The sequence below is a fragment of the Nothoprocta perdicaria genome, unplaced genomic scaffold (assembly GCF_003342845.1).
Source record: "Nothoprocta perdicaria isolate Ctin4 unplaced genomic scaffold, notPer1 scaffold_46, whole genome shotgun sequence".
NCBI classification, from domain to species: Eukaryota; Metazoa; Chordata; class Aves; order Tinamiformes; family Tinamidae; genus Nothoprocta; species Nothoprocta perdicaria.
In genome coordinates, this window is record NW_020455710.1 from 3,100,193 (window position 1) to 3,118,906 (window position 18,714).

Consider the following 18,714-nt stretch of genomic DNA (forward strand, 5'->3'; position numbering starts at 1 on the left):
ACATGGAGCCTTTTTATGACTTGGACAAATTATTTAGTTTCTCCATTTTCCCATTTCTGATTTTTTACTCACATAACATTACGCTTTGAAGTTTCAAAGAAGTTTTTTGAGCACTTTGAAGATTGGGAGAGGAGGAAGAGAGAGACAGAAAGGAAAGCACCTTCCCCGTGTGCTCTCCCCTCGCTTCCCTCAGCTGACGGTCCTCGCGCCGCCAGCGCCCGATGGGTGTTTCAAGCCCGTAGGTCTGCGAGTCAGGGCGGGGCCTTCATTTTGGGGCAGGTTACAGTAAAAATACATATTTTAGAGGTAAACAAAGCATACGACTTGCTACACCTCAAGGTCCAGAGGCTGATGGGGAGGGATGCAAGGAGATGCTGGAGTGTGGCAAGGCTCTAAGAGAGATCCTGGCTATCGTAGAAAAGAACAAAAGTAAAGGAAGAGAAAAGGGCAATTCAGAAAGTTTGAGAACTAATGGCTTTAAACAGCATCCAAATGCTTTGAATGCAAAAAGGTCTGCAAATCTCCTGAAGTCCAATTATTCAAAGCTTTGGGCACAAACAATAGGGAGAACACAAGTGAGAGAATATAAGGAAGGGGAATACATCCAGGACAAGCACGATATTTTATTGACATTAAACTGCATCCAGACAGCAACTATTTGGCTTCCCCCCGCCCCCTTCTTCTCTCCTTCTGGAAAGCCTCCCAGATTTTCCCCACCACACACCCATGTAGACTGAAGAACCTAAGCACTAACAAATTCAGCTGCTTCCTTCCACGTTAAATTCTGAATTAAGGACCACATTAAGGCAAAAACAAATATCTTTTTGGTTCTTATTAATAATGCAGAAATCTGAAACAAAACGAAACTTATACAAGAGAATACCCATTATGTTGACTCAGGTTAACAAAGCACAAATTCCCTTAGAATTGGCAAGCCAATTCAGACTTTTTTTTTTCCACAAATATACCACAAAGGAGCCATCTTACTGTGCCACACACATATTACATCACAATAGCACACAAAATGGTTAGTTAGCAACAGCATTAATCTGTTAAATAAATTCTAAATTGTGGACACTTCAACACAATATAGCATGGAAAAAGTTTTACTTCACATAAGCCTATTAAGAGCTAATAAGAAAAAAATATATATTTTATGATAGGAAAAAAAGGTTTTTTTTCCTCCCCTTTCTTAATTTCTTCCTAGCTTTTTCCCCTTTCTTAATTTCTTCCTTGGAATAAGAAGACCTTACAAGAAAACTATCAAGTTTGTTTGCAAAATCCTTTCATTGCAACAAAACTAGGCACGCCCTCAATGAGAACAAAAATTGGTGCTCACCCTTGATGCAAAGTAACATACTAAGAGATCACCAGAAAAATAAGTGCATTGTTTACATTTTCAGGGAAACGAGTGATACTCTGACATATATTTTCTACTCTTACTAATAAACTGGGGGATATTTTTCAAGCTGTGAAGAGAAGATTATTATGAACATCTGAAAATTTCTGTGTACTTTAGAGGAGTTCACTTCAAACCTTTGGTTATCACTGTTACCACCTACAGGTCATAATGCTGATTCCATTTTGGATCAAGTGTATTCTTCACAGTATCTGTAGAATGGCATTGGCCAGATCCGTCCACCACAACCTTAGCAAATGGATCAGGAAGTCCTGAGAGGAGAGAAAGAAAAATAATTAGCTAACAGATGAAGAAGCTTTTGAGTCCTAAATACTTGTCTGATGTTCAAAGTCTTTTATTTTAAATTTTAACCTGGCTTTTATTGATAAATCACCATCCTATTCACTAACAGGATATAACAGAATAACAAGATATTTGTCAACCATAGGAAAACTAAAATAGAACATTTTTTCATTTGGACTTCAGAATTTTTTCTTGGTCAGTAACTCTAAACACCTGAAAAAGCCTCTAAACAGCTTATTCAACTCTCAACTAGGGAAATAAAATTCTCAAGATAAAACAAACTCAACAAAAGGCAGAAGAAAAACAGAATTATATTCCTGTTTTTTTAAGATTAATTGTAATCAAGATTTTCATTATTTACATTACAGGAAACTACCAATAGTCAATTACTCACTGTTTTGAGGTCTGTTTAGTTAGTGCTTGTTTAGTACCTTGAAAAGACTCAACAAAACCAGTGCAAAGATGATGCTGGGCTATAAAGGGGCTGAGGATGGGAAAGAGGCAGGACCACCACACTGAAACTGCTGCTCTAACAGCCACTGAAAGGGATGGTCCTGTCACATCCCAAGCCACACGAGGACTCCTACCCAAAGAGGAGGATGCCCATGTATGAACAGTGATGTGCAGAACCTATAGAGAGGATATAAGTTATAGCAAGCATAGAAATTTTAATAGCTACTTACGGAAAAAATCTTTTTTCACCAAGTTTTTTGCACACAGTACTGTAAGAAAAAAAGAAAAGAAATACATAATGAAGCTACTGATTCTTCACTAAAACAAAGGGTTTTTTTGTTTTTTTTTTTGTTTTTTTTAATGGACATAAAAGATCCATTCTCCCTTATCACTTATACTGTCATATAAAATATTTCCTAAAAGCTGACCCAGAAGTGTCATCTTCTGGCACTTCCTCTAGGCAGACTACAGCAGCACTTTCCTCAGTCGCTTGTTCTACAGGCAAGACACTAAAATATTTACTTAAAACACAACATGATCCTTGGTGTTGAGCAAAAATAGAAATTCCTGGAGCTAGTATGAGAAACCAGAGCAGAGGTGAGGGGCTGGGAACAAGGCTGCAGACCACTCCTCAGTATGGAATCCCTGGGTATTTCTTCTGTACAAATCCTAGAATTTATTACTACCAGTAAGTGTAAAAATGGAAAACTGCATCCCACAAGCTGACACACACAGACAACTCAAACCAAGGCATCCCTGCTTCCCGCTCCGGAACACTGCAAAGTGCACATAAAATGCACATAAAACCACACACATGCAGCCTCTGCCCAACGTTTGAGCAGCTCAGTTTGACACGGAGGTGCCAATGACAACACAATTAATCTAAAAACAACGTGCCTCGTTCTAAGCATCTTTGGAAGAGGTTACAGCTCACAAACGATCTTTCACAAAGTAGGGGAAAACTGCAATTAGGACAGATGCTTCCAGAGAAGGTCAAAAAAAGGAAATCTCCAGCGAAGCTAAATTAGACTGTTTAGTCAAAATTCATCTAGTACACAGTAAATCAGACAGTATGGCCTTAATACTGTGTGATGTCTAAAATAAAAGGTCTGAGTAGTCTTTTCAGACAGAAATTGCAAGGTGAGATCATCATAAAATGTTCCTTTCAAAACACACATCTCCGCAGCCTACCCCAAGTCTCGTGTTTGTGAAATGGGGCACCCGTACAGCACGCAAAGAAACAAGAGCTCCCCCAGCAATTAGGTGCTAGCAAACAAGCTAACGCTGTTGGCTCCAGATCACTCCTTCTAGTAACCATGTCTAAGGAAAATCAGATGTCAACAAATTCTGGCTTTGTGGGATTAACAAAACCAGAGAGGCACTGAGAACTGCCGCTTAAAACCACCCTCTCCAGCAGGTATTTCGAGGCGAACAGGCCTAGACACCAAGAGCATCAGCTCACTCAAACACAGCGTCTTCTGCCACATACAGAGCTCTAATCTCACGTGGGATTTTCTTTGGACAAAAGGTTTCCCACGGATGGGGAAAGAACCAGAGCTTATGTTTCCCTTTTCTAGTAGTTTCAACACTGTGCTACTTAGGCATACTCTAAATATTCTGATAACCAACTGATTAATAGTTCCCTGGGAATAAAGGCTAAGGAAGCCTGGTTTCCTATGGATTTATGTTTTCTGGTTGCCCAAGAGCTGCAAAACTGCAGCTTTTCCCACTGTTCCACATTGTCCGGGCACTCTCCCACGCAGCTGCTTGAGCCCAGCGGCAGCTTCTTCATCTGGTTCAGGTCACTCCTCAGGTCTCTCCTCTACCCAAGCAACTATTTGCAAAAAACTTGGGGGATTTAATTCGCTTTGAGACCTCGATCCTTTGTCAGACTTGAAGCAAAGTTGAAAAATTACAAGAACCAAAGCTAGATCTTTGCTTTCTTACAAGGCCAAGGTAAAATGCTGATGAACTTGCTACCATTATCAGATTTACACTGCTGTACCTTAGGGATAACGACATTAATAAAACTTCTGAGGGCACTGGAGGGGGTTATCTGCTACTTGTAAATATTTGTTTTAAAATGGTTTTGATGGAAACGATTTTTAAACAAGAAGTGTTAGTTAGTTAAGCCACTTAAACTCGCACTGAAGGACTGTGGATGTATATACTGACAGCGGTTCAAAAACAGATAAATAATGGTGGTATTATCAAATTACATCAGTATCTTCTAGTACATATATATAGGTAGATGACATTTATTACAAACTACCAGTGAGTCAGTGCATATCTATGTTTTATACTTATTACAGACTTCCTGGGTAGTCTGCAGAAAGCACAATGGGAACGGTCCAATCTGGAGGAACTATACATATGTGCCAAGACAAACACACACAGCAGCTTCGCATTCTATACGTTCACCAAATACCTTTGCATTGTTCCTTATAATCTCACTCTCACACACGCTCCTTAGGTCAGTTCCCAGGAACACTGAGAGAGCAAAAGGACATCAAGCTCCTCGGCCTCTTCTTACAAGCCTTTGGAGCTACTCCAGCCCTGTTTTCACACGTTGAAATTCAAAGGCTGATGGATGTTTAAATCTAGCGGCCTTGTATTCAATACCTACAGGTATTTCCAACCTATATAAACCATATATGCGATTCTGATACCTGGTTTGTTCATCCTATTCCTCCACACCTGCAAAACAGGAATGCTGCTGCTATAGCGCTGCAGCAGACCTGTGAGCAGTGCATTTGGATGCTAGATACTCACTCATCCATCTGTTACACCAGGTTTTCTTGATTTATGAGAAGATTACAAGGTTTAAGTACGTGTTTGTACAGTTTCAAAAACATCAAGTACCAGTACCTAGAGACTACAGTTGTACAACAGAAATATTTTTCACCTTTTTTGGCCTTAAAGAGTTTCCTTAAGATATGTTTTTAAGTAAATATTTTAAAAACAGGTACATTGGAGAGACATCAATACCGTCAAGGAACGACACAGTAAAGCAGGTAAGGAAATAAGAGAGTAATCATCAACGGAACATCAAGCACACGAACTACAGAAACTGGGAAGGAAACGCAGAAGCGACACATCCGAAAGACAGTACGTGACTTTGCGGGGAAGCCGCCCCCATCTCATGTAAAACATTCCAAAGCAGCCCATGCTGTGTCAACAGGCAGCCGAAAGTTTAGAGGAGGAAGACAAGGACCGGGTCCAAAACTAAGATTATGTTTACTAATCTTCTGGCTTTTCACGTGTCATCACCCTAGAAAAACTAGTTCAGCTTTCAGAATCAAATCAGCAGTTTTAACATTATATTTTTTTCCTGCTTTTCACCCAATGGTTTTCTCCTAAAAAAAAAAAAGTGCATTTTTCAGAACACATGGAACACATGGGAGATAAAGAGAAAGCCTATCAATTTTCACCACAATAGTTCATTTCAGAGACAAGCCTCCCTTGCCTGCACAGAATTACCCTCTCCTATCGAAAAGTGTCGCTTTTCCAGTCGGATCCCAGTTGTTTGCCTGTAACGTGCAGCGCAAAACAATCGCTAAAATAAGTCCCAGCTGTAGAAACACAATGCTGGGCTGTTGCTAATGCGTGTTGTACTGATAATGAATGGTCGTCTATGCTTTAATCTGAATAAAGCTCCCAACTGCTCTGTCTCCCCTTGCCAAAAATTCCCCTTCCTCCTCCAGCCTGCGGTCGCATTCCAATTACACTGCCGATCGGAATGAGCGCGGCCGGGGGGAGGCCGGGGGAGGCAGCGAGCACACGCGCCCTCCCGCTCGCCGAGGCCGCGCCGGGGACGCAGGAATCGCTCGGAGTATTTGGAGCCACTTACACTGCATACTTTTCTCTGCATTATAGAGAGGCTCTCCCAAAAATGTATTTTTTTCCTGAGAAAATGCAGGAGCTGCAAGCTCCACGCGCAGGTTCCAGCAGGACGGTGCGATACTTTAAACATTTCTAACAAATTCCTACTGTTTTCTTTCATTGTTGGCTGGCTACAAAGCAACTTGCATTTTTCTGCTACGTTCCCTCCTCTGACCTGCCTAAATTCCCACAAGGGAAGATATAAACCAAGAGTTCTTAACTATTCCTCGAACAGAGAGAGCTGTAAATAACACCATACAGAGCTGCAAAAACAGCTGTTGAGGTAGTAAAAACTTTCCCAGTTCACATCTCAAAATAAAATTGTTTATCTCAACTACCCATATTAAATTTTATTTTACAATTACTCTCTCCCAGGAATTCTTTTCCCACTTTCATTTCCTTTTAATTTTAATTTTCTTTGAAATGCAAGGGTTTTTCTGCAGAAGAACAAAACTGTAAATGTCAGGACGTGACCATAAACTAAGAATTTACTTCCAGCTAATGAAATACATACATTTGAGAAGATTGCAGTCGATTACAATCGAGAAGGGAGACTCGACGATAAGTAAGGCTAACAAATATATGTTTTACAGGTGCAGGGGGTATCTGAGCACAGAAGGTACGTGCAATGCCCAGGAATGCAGCAGCTGACTTTTATGCCAAGCGCAACGGCAACCGAGGGAGCCGGGAGGTCTCGTGTTGCTCCAAACCCTGAGGCGGCTGCAGCTGCTCCCAGTGCAGAGCAGGTCCCGCGAGGGCGCAAGGTGGATCAGGAGGCTGCCGGCCTTGCTGGAAAACTAATCTTCTGGAGGATGGACAGGCTTTCCAATGGCTCCGAGTACGGAACTGGGCAGTAGATGCGATGCAAAGCGGACAAGGAGAAGCCAGGCTACTTTCTGGCAGCTTCTTGCAGCTACGCTATAGAAGTCGGTTTCAGATCCATTGGCTTTCCTGCCCTAAAAGCAAAACAAAACACCCTCTCCTCCATTATTTTCTCTTTGATGCATCCTGCTAGCTTTTCTCTTCCACAAGCACTAAACCACTATTAGTGCAAAACATGCACAGACACAGAGGCCCCCTTGCCCTCCCAAAAACCGTTAAGTTCCTACCCCAGTGCTTATATTATCCAAAATTCAGTGCCACCCAAGCCAATCCTTAAAGACCAAGGGGAAGTCTTGAGGGGAAGTCTTCCAAGGGGAAGTCTTGAGGGAGCCTGAGGAGTCACTAGTGCTGCCTACCCTTCTGAAAGCTGAAAACCAGGCAGGTAACCTCAAACCACCAGCACTGCTTAAGCTAATGGGGCATCTTTCTATGGCAGGCATTAGGAAAGGCCGGAGTGACCCCTGCTGTCCCCAGGGCTACAGGGGCCGGGCGCTCGGAAGGGACGGTAGCGGCCGCGCAGCGGAGCGCACATCTGCCTATATTCCCACCACGTGGGTAAGTTTCCTACTGGCGAGAAACTATTTCCAATCACATTTCAAAATTATAAATATAATTTAAACTACCACGTGCATTTAGACTCTTATACCAATTTTAATTGATTTGTCCTATGTGGAATATATGTTAGAACCACTCAGAATTATTAATAAATTTTAAAGTCCTATTAAGATACTACCATGTCAGGTTAAAAATCCAAATGCTGGCTCTAAGGAATATATAAAGCATTATTGTTAGGCTGATATCCAAGCACAAGGTAGAGAGCTTTTATGTAAGCTCTTTTTCAATACATATTGGGATAACCTAATATTAGAAATGCATTTTTTACAGGAATTTCATTTAATAATTGTAAAAATTCTAAATTGTCCCATAAACACATTTCTGCAAATTCAACTTCAACACAAGCCAGATGCTAAATCCTTAATACACATGAAAAGTGAAAGCCATTTCACAGGAGCACAGGCACCTGCCTGTAAGCATTGTCAGTTGGAAACCTGTGTCTCAACAGAATTATTCCTTGAGGACAAAACAAATAAAAAATAATAATAATAATAATAAAAGGTGAATAACTTGCATTGACACAGCAAAGAGCAATATGCAGAAATGAAAACATGTACCAGTAATGAAATACAATTTAAATCACTATAAAATATGCCAGATACTAACATGGTAAGTGTACATTATCTTTCCAGCAAACTGTATGTAGACCATATTAAATTCTCCTCGTAACTGCATGTTATATTTTGACTGGTTTTAGAATAGTAGGCCTACATTACTTGCATGTAAGACAGTTCATGGAGATTAAAATTCAAAACAAAAATATTGTGCTTTTATCCTGGTGGAACCATTAATAAAGACACATTGCATCACTGCATGTAAGTAGCTAAGCCAATAAATCATTCATCTCATGCAGCAAAAAAATTCTGGGACGCGGAGCCTCCAGGGCTATTCTGAATTCTGCAAGGGGGGAGGACGACTTGAGTCTCCAGCAGTCGGAGCCGACGATACCCGAGTCGTGGACCCAGCCAGATGGAGCCTGCCGAGATTTGCCGTGTTTAGACTCCTGTTTTAACATCATCATGTCTACTTCACAGCATTGTTTGACTGTAAACAAAAGGCTTCCTTTTCCACTTCTCCTCCCTTACTCCACTCCAAGCCAAAAGTAAAACAAAGCAAAAAAAAGAAAAAAAGAAAAAAACAGGAACCACACCGCAAAGTTCCTCCTTCAAGCAACTACTGCCTGGACTGAGCCGACGACGGCCCTAGTGCCACACACATCACGGAGACTCTTCCTGTGTCCCGTTCTCCCGATCCGCCCTAAGAGAGGGAAAGAACTTGCACTGTCACATCTGCAACAAAGATAGAAGCATCCTGCAAAATGCTGCCCGCCCAGCATTTTAAATCCTACCATGCAGGCTTACAAGTGTCCTTTACAGAAACGCACGTTGAACTAGTGAAACCAAATACATAAATGCAAAATCTGAGGAATTCTGTTTTTTTTTTTTTAATTTTGTTTTATTTTTTTCTTTCAGCTACATCACAGATACCAAATTGGGTCTAACCGACAGCATTAGAGCAGCTACGAACTCGGCGCGAGCCAGGGCTGCAATCGCCCTCCCAGGTGGCGAGAAAGAACCAGCAGTAACACAGGGGAACCCTCCGGAAAACAAAAGGCGACTGCGAATATTTGCATTTCCTGGTTTGGTGAGGATGGAGCCTCTCAGACCAGCCAGGATGTTTCTAATACATAACTTTTACACACCAGAAATTCCACTAAACTTCTCCACCCTGCTGGAAATGGCCTAGCCCTTGCAGTTTGTCTTCTTTTCCACATTGTAAAAGTCACTTTTGTATCATCAAATTTGTATCATCAATTCATCAGAAATATACCACCTATGTGTACTCAATTGTATGATGGACAGTGAGGGAAAAACATAGTTTGAAATTCACAACTAATAAAAATGCTTTAAAAATAATAAGTAAAAACGATGTCGACAGGGATCAATTTTCAAGTCACCTTCTAAGTTCTCTCTTCTGTTTCTCACATTTGCAGTAAATACAGGCTATAAATTTGTATTCCATTAAAAATTATCAGGGTGGGAGATGGAAATTCAGCAAAGATATCTGAACTTACCAATGTTACTGTCATATTTGCTGCATGAGTTTCTCAATTAAATGTAATTTCATCTTTCTCCAGTACTGAAAACACAATTCCCATAAAAACTTAAATTAAAAGTAACATTACCAAGGTTCTCTGCTCTAACCTCAAGTCTGCAGAGGAGGTTATTATATACAAACAGAAGCAAATTCCTTCATGAACCTATGTTCTATTATCTTAGAAATATAGAAATAAAATGGTATTTAAGAGCTCAAGGGGAAAAAAGGGGGAGGGGATAATCATCTCACAAACGTTTAAAAATTGTTATGCTAAACTCTTACCTCAGTCCTTCAAGACTTGTTTGAAGTCCCAGCAGCTAGTTCTTAACCAAGAGCTATTTTAAGCAAAGTGATTAGTCCAAAATTGTCAAATCCCATGCCCTAAATCCTTAGGGACATGGGATTCTTCTGCCACGGGTAAGTGCATAAAAATCATGACAAGGGAAATTTACCCATCGTGTTTTGATAAGGAGGGTGTGGAGGAAAGCGCTCGTGCTAGAAACACTTGAGCTCTGCTTTGCCTGATGCATTTCATACACCTATGAAAATGTGCCGGGGGAGAAAACATCTTAACAAGAAGCAGAACCCTCGGATTTGTCTCCCTGCAGTTCAACTCTCCACCCTCTGAGTGATCTATAGTAGAGGCACCAACAAAAGAAATTCATGATCTCATTGCAAACCGGACAAAAATGCCCTGAATTTTAAAGAGGGCTTCAGACAAGAGGTACTTGCAACTAACCCAGACCCCTGGGTAGCAGGGACAGCAGCTCCCAAAGCTTTTCAGACTGTGGCCGGCCTGTCCCCGCACAGTCACAGATGCGATTTGAACAGAAAGTTTTAATATTTGTATCCCTGTTGCCACTGTGATCCTAGAAGGACACTAGAGGGACATCAAAGCTGGTGCTTTGATGGGAACCGCGCACAATTTACTCCTCGTGCTCAAAATAATCCTCATCCTGCTCTTCAGCAAATCGCTGTAAACATTAACTGTACCAGGGCTACTAAACTATCAACTATTTTATACAAAATAATTGCTAAAACACGAGGCAGTCAAGGCAGTAGCTTTTAAGTCAGCTTTGTCTTTTCAAAAATAGAATGTGAAACATTTTATTTTCTTTTTCTCTAATAAATAAAACTTAAAGAATTCATGTTTTGAATACCATCACTAGTTAGGAACCCCTAAGTACTTCACAGATCTAAACTCCCAGTTCTGCACAATTCTGCTTCAGAAGCACACAATCTACTGCAACCAAAAGTAAAATAAGGAAAATATACGAGGGATGCCCTGTTACATCTTCCTGTATCAACAGCAGCAACCTAAGACAGGAAACCTGAGCTGCCTCCCTGGCAAAATCCATCCTCCGGCTCCTCCTCCTTTAGCAGAGCTGAAATATTTAAGCGCTTTGGCCTTGCATTTACTTTTGAGGAGGTAAATTGTTTTTGGAGGAATGTTTTCAACCTTGGAATAAGCTTCTCTATTGAGCTTGACAGTTCAATTTTCTTATAAGTCAAATCTTGCCTTAAATAACATTTATTAAAGGTTTTTGCCAAAAAAAAAAAAAAAAGACAAGGCGGAGAAAGACCTTTGTGGTTTACTTTATCAGGTTACTATCCTTACTTAATTCTGTCCATACCTACAGAAATGTAGCACCATATATATGAGGGAAACATTAATTGCTTGATACTAAGGGTAACTTAGTTCAGGCTACTTCGCTACCAAAAAAAAACCCGCAAAGGCTCATTTGCAAGACAGCTCTATCTATAGACTATATAAACTTAGTTAAATCATTATAGTCCTTTAATACTAACAGATCCACCTTGGTTTGTGTGCAAACAGATCAAAATTAAACAGTTTAAGAAGCCGCCATTGTTAGGCAGAGAGCAATCCTAATTATTTCGACAAAATTAAAATAGTTTATATTAAAGCACCAAGGCTTTTGGTTTTGGTACAAGTTGTATAAATTTATTATTGCATCAGTACAATATTTATATATTAGTGTAAAAATAAAGAGGTCTTAAAGATACGGAACTATAAAGAACTCAGCTGAACCAGCTCGCCATTACACACAGGGAGAGCAACAGGAGGGCTCCCTGCCACGTACCACCAATCTGAACTGTAATTTTAGAAATCTTCTGAGAAGATTCAAGTGGCAAAAAAGGCAAGTTTTTGAGAAAGAAGAGCACATAGCAAACGATGCAGGCTCCCTGAGCCGGCAAGGGTTTCCATGCACACACGTATGGCAGCTTTAAGAACTCAGCTCCTAATTGAGTGCTAATCCAGGTTCAAAAATAAATGTTTGCTTAATAGTGAATTAATTTATTAAATAAAAAAAATCCCCCTCACAATTATCTTCTTGCATTTCAGTTATTTAACTCTAAATTCTTTGCAATCACCTAATTTTGTTATTTTCTCAACCACCTACATATCTCAGGGCCAGTAAGACACTTTATTGCAAACAAAATATGAAATACTTGCAATCATCCACATGAATTATGAAGGAACAAGGCAAGTACTAGCCTTTCCCTCTTCATATCCCTTTAACTAGCTTTACAAACTGTAACTCCTGTCTGCATCAATTAAACTTAAGAATTCACAAATATTCTCACCATCTACAACATCTGATAGATCAAGACTATCCTTTATGTGCTGCAGAATATGAACTGCATTATCAGAAGCTTTTTAAATGCTATCAATCAAAATGCAATCAAAATGCCCCAGACCAAGCACTCGCCTCTCCAATTAATCATGTACTTTTACTAAATGCATGCAAATAAACTACACTAAACCACTTTGCCAAGTTCCGCGAGTGTCACTCATCCATGGTTGTGTTCCAGACATGTAGCAGCCCTCGCTAAAAGGTAGAATTGCCAAGGCTAATAAGATTGGAGAGCTTTTAGGATCCATGCAAACATTTTACAATTTGGTTAAAAACAACAAAATTATCTAAACCTCTTCAAATTCATTGGAAAAAAAAAACCAACAGCATTGGAACAAGTACAGGAGTCCAGCAGATCCAAAATATAGACTGTTGTTCAGCAGACAAATAGGAAAAAAAAAAAAAAAAGACTGGAGAAGATAAAGTGTTAATCACATATTTGGTGGTTTATGAGCCAAAGCAGTCTGAGGTTTAAACTGCTTCTGCTCAGTGCTCATCCCATTCAGAGACGATGAATCATTTCCCATTTGGCAGCGCTCCTGCCTGCAAGGCTGTCTTCTGTGAGATTTCTCCTGCATCCTTGTAATAGATTTGCTAATTTAGTACACCTGACTTGGAGCAAAAGCCATTGTTGCCAGCTGTCAGACTAGACCTCGTCCTGTTTATCAGACACATCTAAACCATCCTGTTCTGCCCTGCTCGCAGAAACAGAGCACTCTTCGCTAATCCCAGTGCAGTAAATTACTTTCTAATATCCTTGTTTTTCTTATCCTGCCAAAATACCAACACATCACAGATTTAAAGCAACAGCAAAATCAATTTATCCACAGCAGCTGGACTCATACCAGTTTACCCAATATTCACATTTTTTTTTAAAGTCATAGTTGCTGTTCTAGTCATACTGTTCAAAAATTCTTGAGTTTCAACAATATTTTAAACAAAAGTGATGGAAGTTCACAGGGAGCGAATTCTAGTTTTTCAGACAGGCTTCTACAGCTCTTCAAAAGATAAATCAGAGCAAAAACAAGTATTAATCACCCACCACACACACACACAAAATAAAATATTTCCCCATTATACAAAGGCTTGGCATATACAAAGGAAACTGCATTCATTTGTTTATAAATATTTGTAAATATAAATATATAAATAAATATATATATTATAAATATACAGCAGCTTAAGAAAAGGGGGGGGGATCAGAACATACAATAACAGAATCTGTGAAAAATATGAAAAAACAATTTACAATTCTTTTATTCCCCCCAACAAAATCCACTGATGCTTAATCTTTGCATTCTACATTATACACAGCAGTTCCAGAGCTCCAAGGCCAGCAGAGGCACTTTGCAGGCTGCACACACACTGCCTCAAACTACTACTGCAATTTGAAAAGCACACTGCATGCTCAAGAACACATACCTGTATTAGATCTTGTTTTGACACCTACACTCATCTTAATATTAAAAAGAAATCAGTATAATCAACAGAGCAGTAACAAATCCACTAAACCAACCAAAACTGTGAGTTTTTTATATTCCTTTCTCTCTGTTTTCAGAGGGCCGCAGAGCCCCTCGTGTCACTGCACCTGTCCCAGCTGCAGGATCCTCCTGAGCACCTCAAGGTCCTGCACCTGAGTCCTTTTCCACTCGTGACTGGCTTAAAACGCCAAGAAGCAAAAATTCAAGAGCTGGGGCCACCCGCTGTGAGCAGCTCCGAAAACACCCTGTAGCTCAGTTAGCTTTGGGGTGCTACTCAGACCAGCTGTAGTGCTTCTCTAAAGCAAAGGGCCCTGAAATGAAGGAGGGAAAAAAAAAAAAAAAAAAAAAAAAAAAAAAAAAAAAAGGATGAAGATGAAGATGCAGGGAAGAAACAATATATAAATAACATTTTAGTGATGTGGCAAACTTACATGAGACATTTACAGTTTCAGTCGCATTCACAGCCAGCCTATGTGCAGGCAACCAAAGCCACGATCTGGGCCTTTGTGGGACATGTCCCCTTTCTCCTCGCTAAAAAAACCCTGCTGAAACCTCCCTGCAGTTGCATGTGGGGTACGAGTCTGAAACTACCTGCTGCAGAGCCAGGTCCTTCAGGTGGGACAGAGGAAAAACTTGGGAAATGGAAAAACAGCATGGGATTTTATGGAATGCAGATGCAGTCAAAATAAGAAACAGCTAGTGAAGACCACAGTCTGTTACACATTTTCAAGTTTATAGAATGAGTATAAAGAATGGCAAAGCTGAAAATACTGTCTGGTGAGGCCTGGAGCAGAAGCAAGTCAGATCCATTAATTTGAGAAGAAAAACTAGTGGACCCTACTGCTATATACTGTTGTTTTTAGGTGGCACAGATGACAGTTACCCCAACTCCCAATTCAGAGACATCTAAATAGTAACACACTCTTCATATGATAACTCAGTTCTATCCAAATGCCTTAAGCAGATCAAGTTATTACAATTTTGAATACGATGGTTCCTCAGTTAAATAAAATAAAATTAAGGTGTTCATTTATAAAAACTGATCAGCAACACTCGGGAAATGGCACGAGGACCACCATCATTTCCAAGGCTTCTAACAGTAGCATGGCCAAGCTAGTCAGTAAAGGACCTGTTCATGCAAATAAAAGGAAAAAGGCCTATGTGCAATTCACTGGTTTTGTTGGTGTAACATCCGAAACGATGAATCAAATACCATCTTTCAAATATTATTCATCTGTACAATTTAAGCTAGCAGTGAGTAATCATTAACGAAAAGCATTTGCCAGGAAAAAAATAACCCAGAATACATGATTCATTCACTTCTGAAACAATAAAACAATTCACTGTAACAAAAATAACTATACTGTAAATGCTTTTATTAAGAAGTTTGAAAAACAGCCAAATACTCTGAATAAAGCATACCCTATTAAACATATCCATACGTGCCCCCAAAAAACGTCTTCTTGAAAGAAGATAGTTCAATTAAATTCAGTTAGCACCATATAGAAACTGTAATTTTTAGCTATTTAATATTCTTTTAACAGCAAAGGTGCAGCTCACCTCTCAAACTGTGACATCTCACAACTAAACTGACATATGGGTATGAATTTCAATACAAAATGATACACATAGTGTATCTGAAAATGAAATATATCTGTAGCTCTGGAAAGTTAGAAGATCTCAATGTTACAGAGGTTCCTAAATACTTAGGAATTAAGCTTTCAGAGACTTTAAATCTTGAAAAAGGAAATCAGCTGGAAAAAAAAAAGAGTAGTTTTCTAACTGTCTGAAGCTTGAGAAGCAGGCTGTTGGAAAACGTGTCTTCATATGAGCAGACTTTGTTTTGGTCTTGCATAGATTAGGGATAATAAGGATAAAACAAACAACAAAAAAACCCCACTGGAATCAAAGAGAAACACTAAACAAATATGAAATAATTATGTATATACACACGCACACAGAAACATCTATTTGTGGTTAGAACATATTTAGTCTAAATTTACTTATAATGAAGCACAGAAATTTCACATTTTATCAGTTCATTTATTTTCAGTTGACTAACTAAAAAACAAACAAACAACCTCCCCGCCATACACATATCTTTATCATATATAACCATTTTTTGAATAGGACTCCAAAAGAAATTTCAAATACAATATGATGCTTTTTTGCTGCTAGAAATACTTATGCCAAAATATATTTTGGATTTATTTCTTCTCTGTTTGAATTATTTTGCACACTTTGTCTATGTACGTGTGTATATGTATATATATAATATATATGTGTGTGTGTGTGCATGTATTTTTTTTTCTATGTAAGTTCAATGCTTTCTGTAGCAACAGACAACTTAGCAACAAAGCACCATATATTAGATCAATCAACTGGCTAACACATTAAGCTCTCCCTATACCAATCCAGTGGTGTCAGATTGTTTTTTCCCTCTTTGCATAAAGAAATCTTTATATTCACTGCAAGTTCCGGCAGAGTACATAACTGTAACTCTCCTACAGTCAATACAAATATATAAATTATCAAATGGACAGAAAAAGCTGGTCAAAAAAGGTCACACATTTCATTCAACTAACTCATCAATAGCCAATAAAGCTGAAGTGAAAAAAAAATGTTATTTAGAACCAGTTGTGAATATATGGCACATAACTTAGTCAAGGAAACATTACAAAATACTTCATAATTTTCAGATATTAATTGGTAAAAAGTCTTTTGGCCATATACAAGTGTTAATAAAATGACCAAGGTATCAAATACTCTTTTGAATTAAATCTTAAGCAAACAAACAAAAAACTTCTGGAGTTTGATAAAAGCTGAAAAACTCCTTTTGTTCTACATGTAAGGAATAATTATAATCTTAATTGCAAGCTTTTCTTGAAATTATGCTATGAATCATGGTCATTCAGAAGCAGGCCTTTAATTTCCTACCTCTTGTAGTTTGCAGCAAGGCGAGTAAGGTGCCAAGCTAAGGAAGAGCTGGGCGAAGCAATGCCAAGGAAGCTCATTTCTTCTGGTTGCTTTGAAACTGGTCCCTACATTCAACTGAAACTGCTTACAGTCTTTACTGCTATTATACATCTTATAGGGCATCTCAACTACGGTCTTCTTCTCACTGCAAGACAGCTTTTAGGAGAGCAACTTTAATTGAGGGAGCAGAAAGCTCAAAGACGGGAGAGCAAACTAGACAAATGAGTTACTTTGCTATAAAGCGGGCACAACACTACTGTAAATTTCTGTACATCACTTCTTGCTTAAAGATCTTCCCTCTTCCTGTTACAGAAAAAAGCATAACGCATCAGCACTTAAAATCATTCTTGACTTAGTTCTCAGCTAAAAATCCCAAAGGTGAAAGATTTTCATAAAGGCAACAATGGAACGTAACTCCACACCGTCAGGCTAGTCACACCAATGCTGCATTTCTATGAGCACAAAAAGCTAAATCCTCAACTTCTTTTAACAAAAAGAGCATAGCCAGCTACTTAAGAGGACCCAACCAAATTATTGTGTGGAATTTCCATTTTCCAGACAGCATTAGCTTCTGCAAGAATATGTGGGGATTTCACACACGAAGTAGCATCTGTTTGCCGCTGACCTGCGTTCAAGCTGTTTTTCCCCAATCCACACTTCAGTAACAGTTTCTTAAGGAACTGTGACATATACATCTTAGGATTCCCTTTACCCTCCTTCCTAACATTTTGTGCTGTTATTAGCAATACTAGATGTTTTGGGACACATTTAAGAATGCCATTTATATGACCCATCTGAAATTATGAAAGATGGCACTTAAAGTTATTACAGTTGTTCACTGGTTTGTTTGTCTGGATTGCACTGGTTACTAAGCTGCTTCTGCAATCACAGTATAAGACATTTTTGAACTTTCAACTAGAATCTTATTAATAAAGAAAAAAATCCAGAAAATTTCTACATATGAATTATACTGTTCTACCCAGTGCTATCCAGCAACTGGCAGCAGCAGGTCCTTCATGTGCATTTAAATGCAGTACTTAGTAGCACATATATTTCCTTAAAATAAAGACTGGTGTGAGGAAAAAAAAACCATTTAGTATCTTTAGATTTTCACCGTGAAAATGCAATCATTAATATATGGTTAAGAGCAATATTGTAGCCAGGAGCCTCAAATACAGCACACTCTTTTGTATGGCTTAATCTAACTACAGGAATCTACCTTAGTTTTCTGCTTCCACTGTAAAATGACCCCAAAATTGCTCTAGTCCCTTTAGGTCTCTTTGCCAGCACAGCTCCTCCAGGCAACTCGTGGAGAGCTCTGCTCCCCAGCTGTCCCATTCCACCTGCATGAATGTCTCGTTTCTCTGTAACTATCACCACCCCCTACCTACGTCAGCACCATCTTTACAAGTTTTTCAAATCATATCTGACATCACCTTTTATAAATTAAGGCAGCAGTACTTCTTTGGCTGCTTAACAAAGCAAAAAAAAGGCAATACCTTAACATTTCTGCAGCAAGGCACAACACTACTATCAATTCAGTCTTCATACAGACTTCTATACAGAGCTATAAAGCATATAATTTCAATAAATCTATCAAGGAAAAGTTGATTTTAAGAATTATGTGCCATAAGGACACATAAATGTTTGGCACAATTAATACTATGAGCTTCTAATCCCAGGCAGTTAAGTATGAAAATAAATCTATTCATTTCACTTGGACAAATTTAGTTTTTACACACATGTTTACAGATTTTAATTTACTTATAAGCCATGTTTATAAGTACTCTAACCCAGATACATCTTTCTTCCTTCAACAAGGATAAAATAGTTTCATTTTAATAGATCTATATTTTTTCAATTAAGAACATGTGTATGTATAAAAGTAGACTTTTAAGGAAAATGAAACACTAAGCTTTCCTGAACACATTCCATTTACCTTCCTAAAGTCTTACAATTCACGCCTAGT

The 18,714-nt window shown here is 38.9% G+C and overlaps 1 protein-coding gene across 2 annotated transcripts in view; it reads right to left on the reverse strand.

The window, feature by feature from the left end:
- SMURF2 (SMAD specific E3 ubiquitin protein ligase 2) overlaps positions 1–18,714 on the reverse strand; it is a 50,775-nt gene that overhangs the window by 25,052 nt on the left and 7,009 nt on the right. Inside the window, exons 1-3 of one of the 2 annotated variants that reach the window (XM_026046869.1) lie at positions 13,711–13,778; positions 2,386–2,424; positions 1,563–1,671 (exon numbers count right to left, since the gene is read on the reverse strand). In XM_026046869.1, coding sequence (XP_025902654.1) covers positions 1,563–1,671; positions 2,386–2,424; positions 13,711–13,744 — 182 coding nt within the window. In that variant the 5' untranslated portion in view covers positions 13,745–13,778. Of the gene's footprint in view, positions 1–1,562; positions 1,672–2,385; positions 2,425–13,710; positions 13,779–18,714 lie in introns of those variants that run through there. The other variant, XM_026046868.1, reaches the window with a different exon arrangement.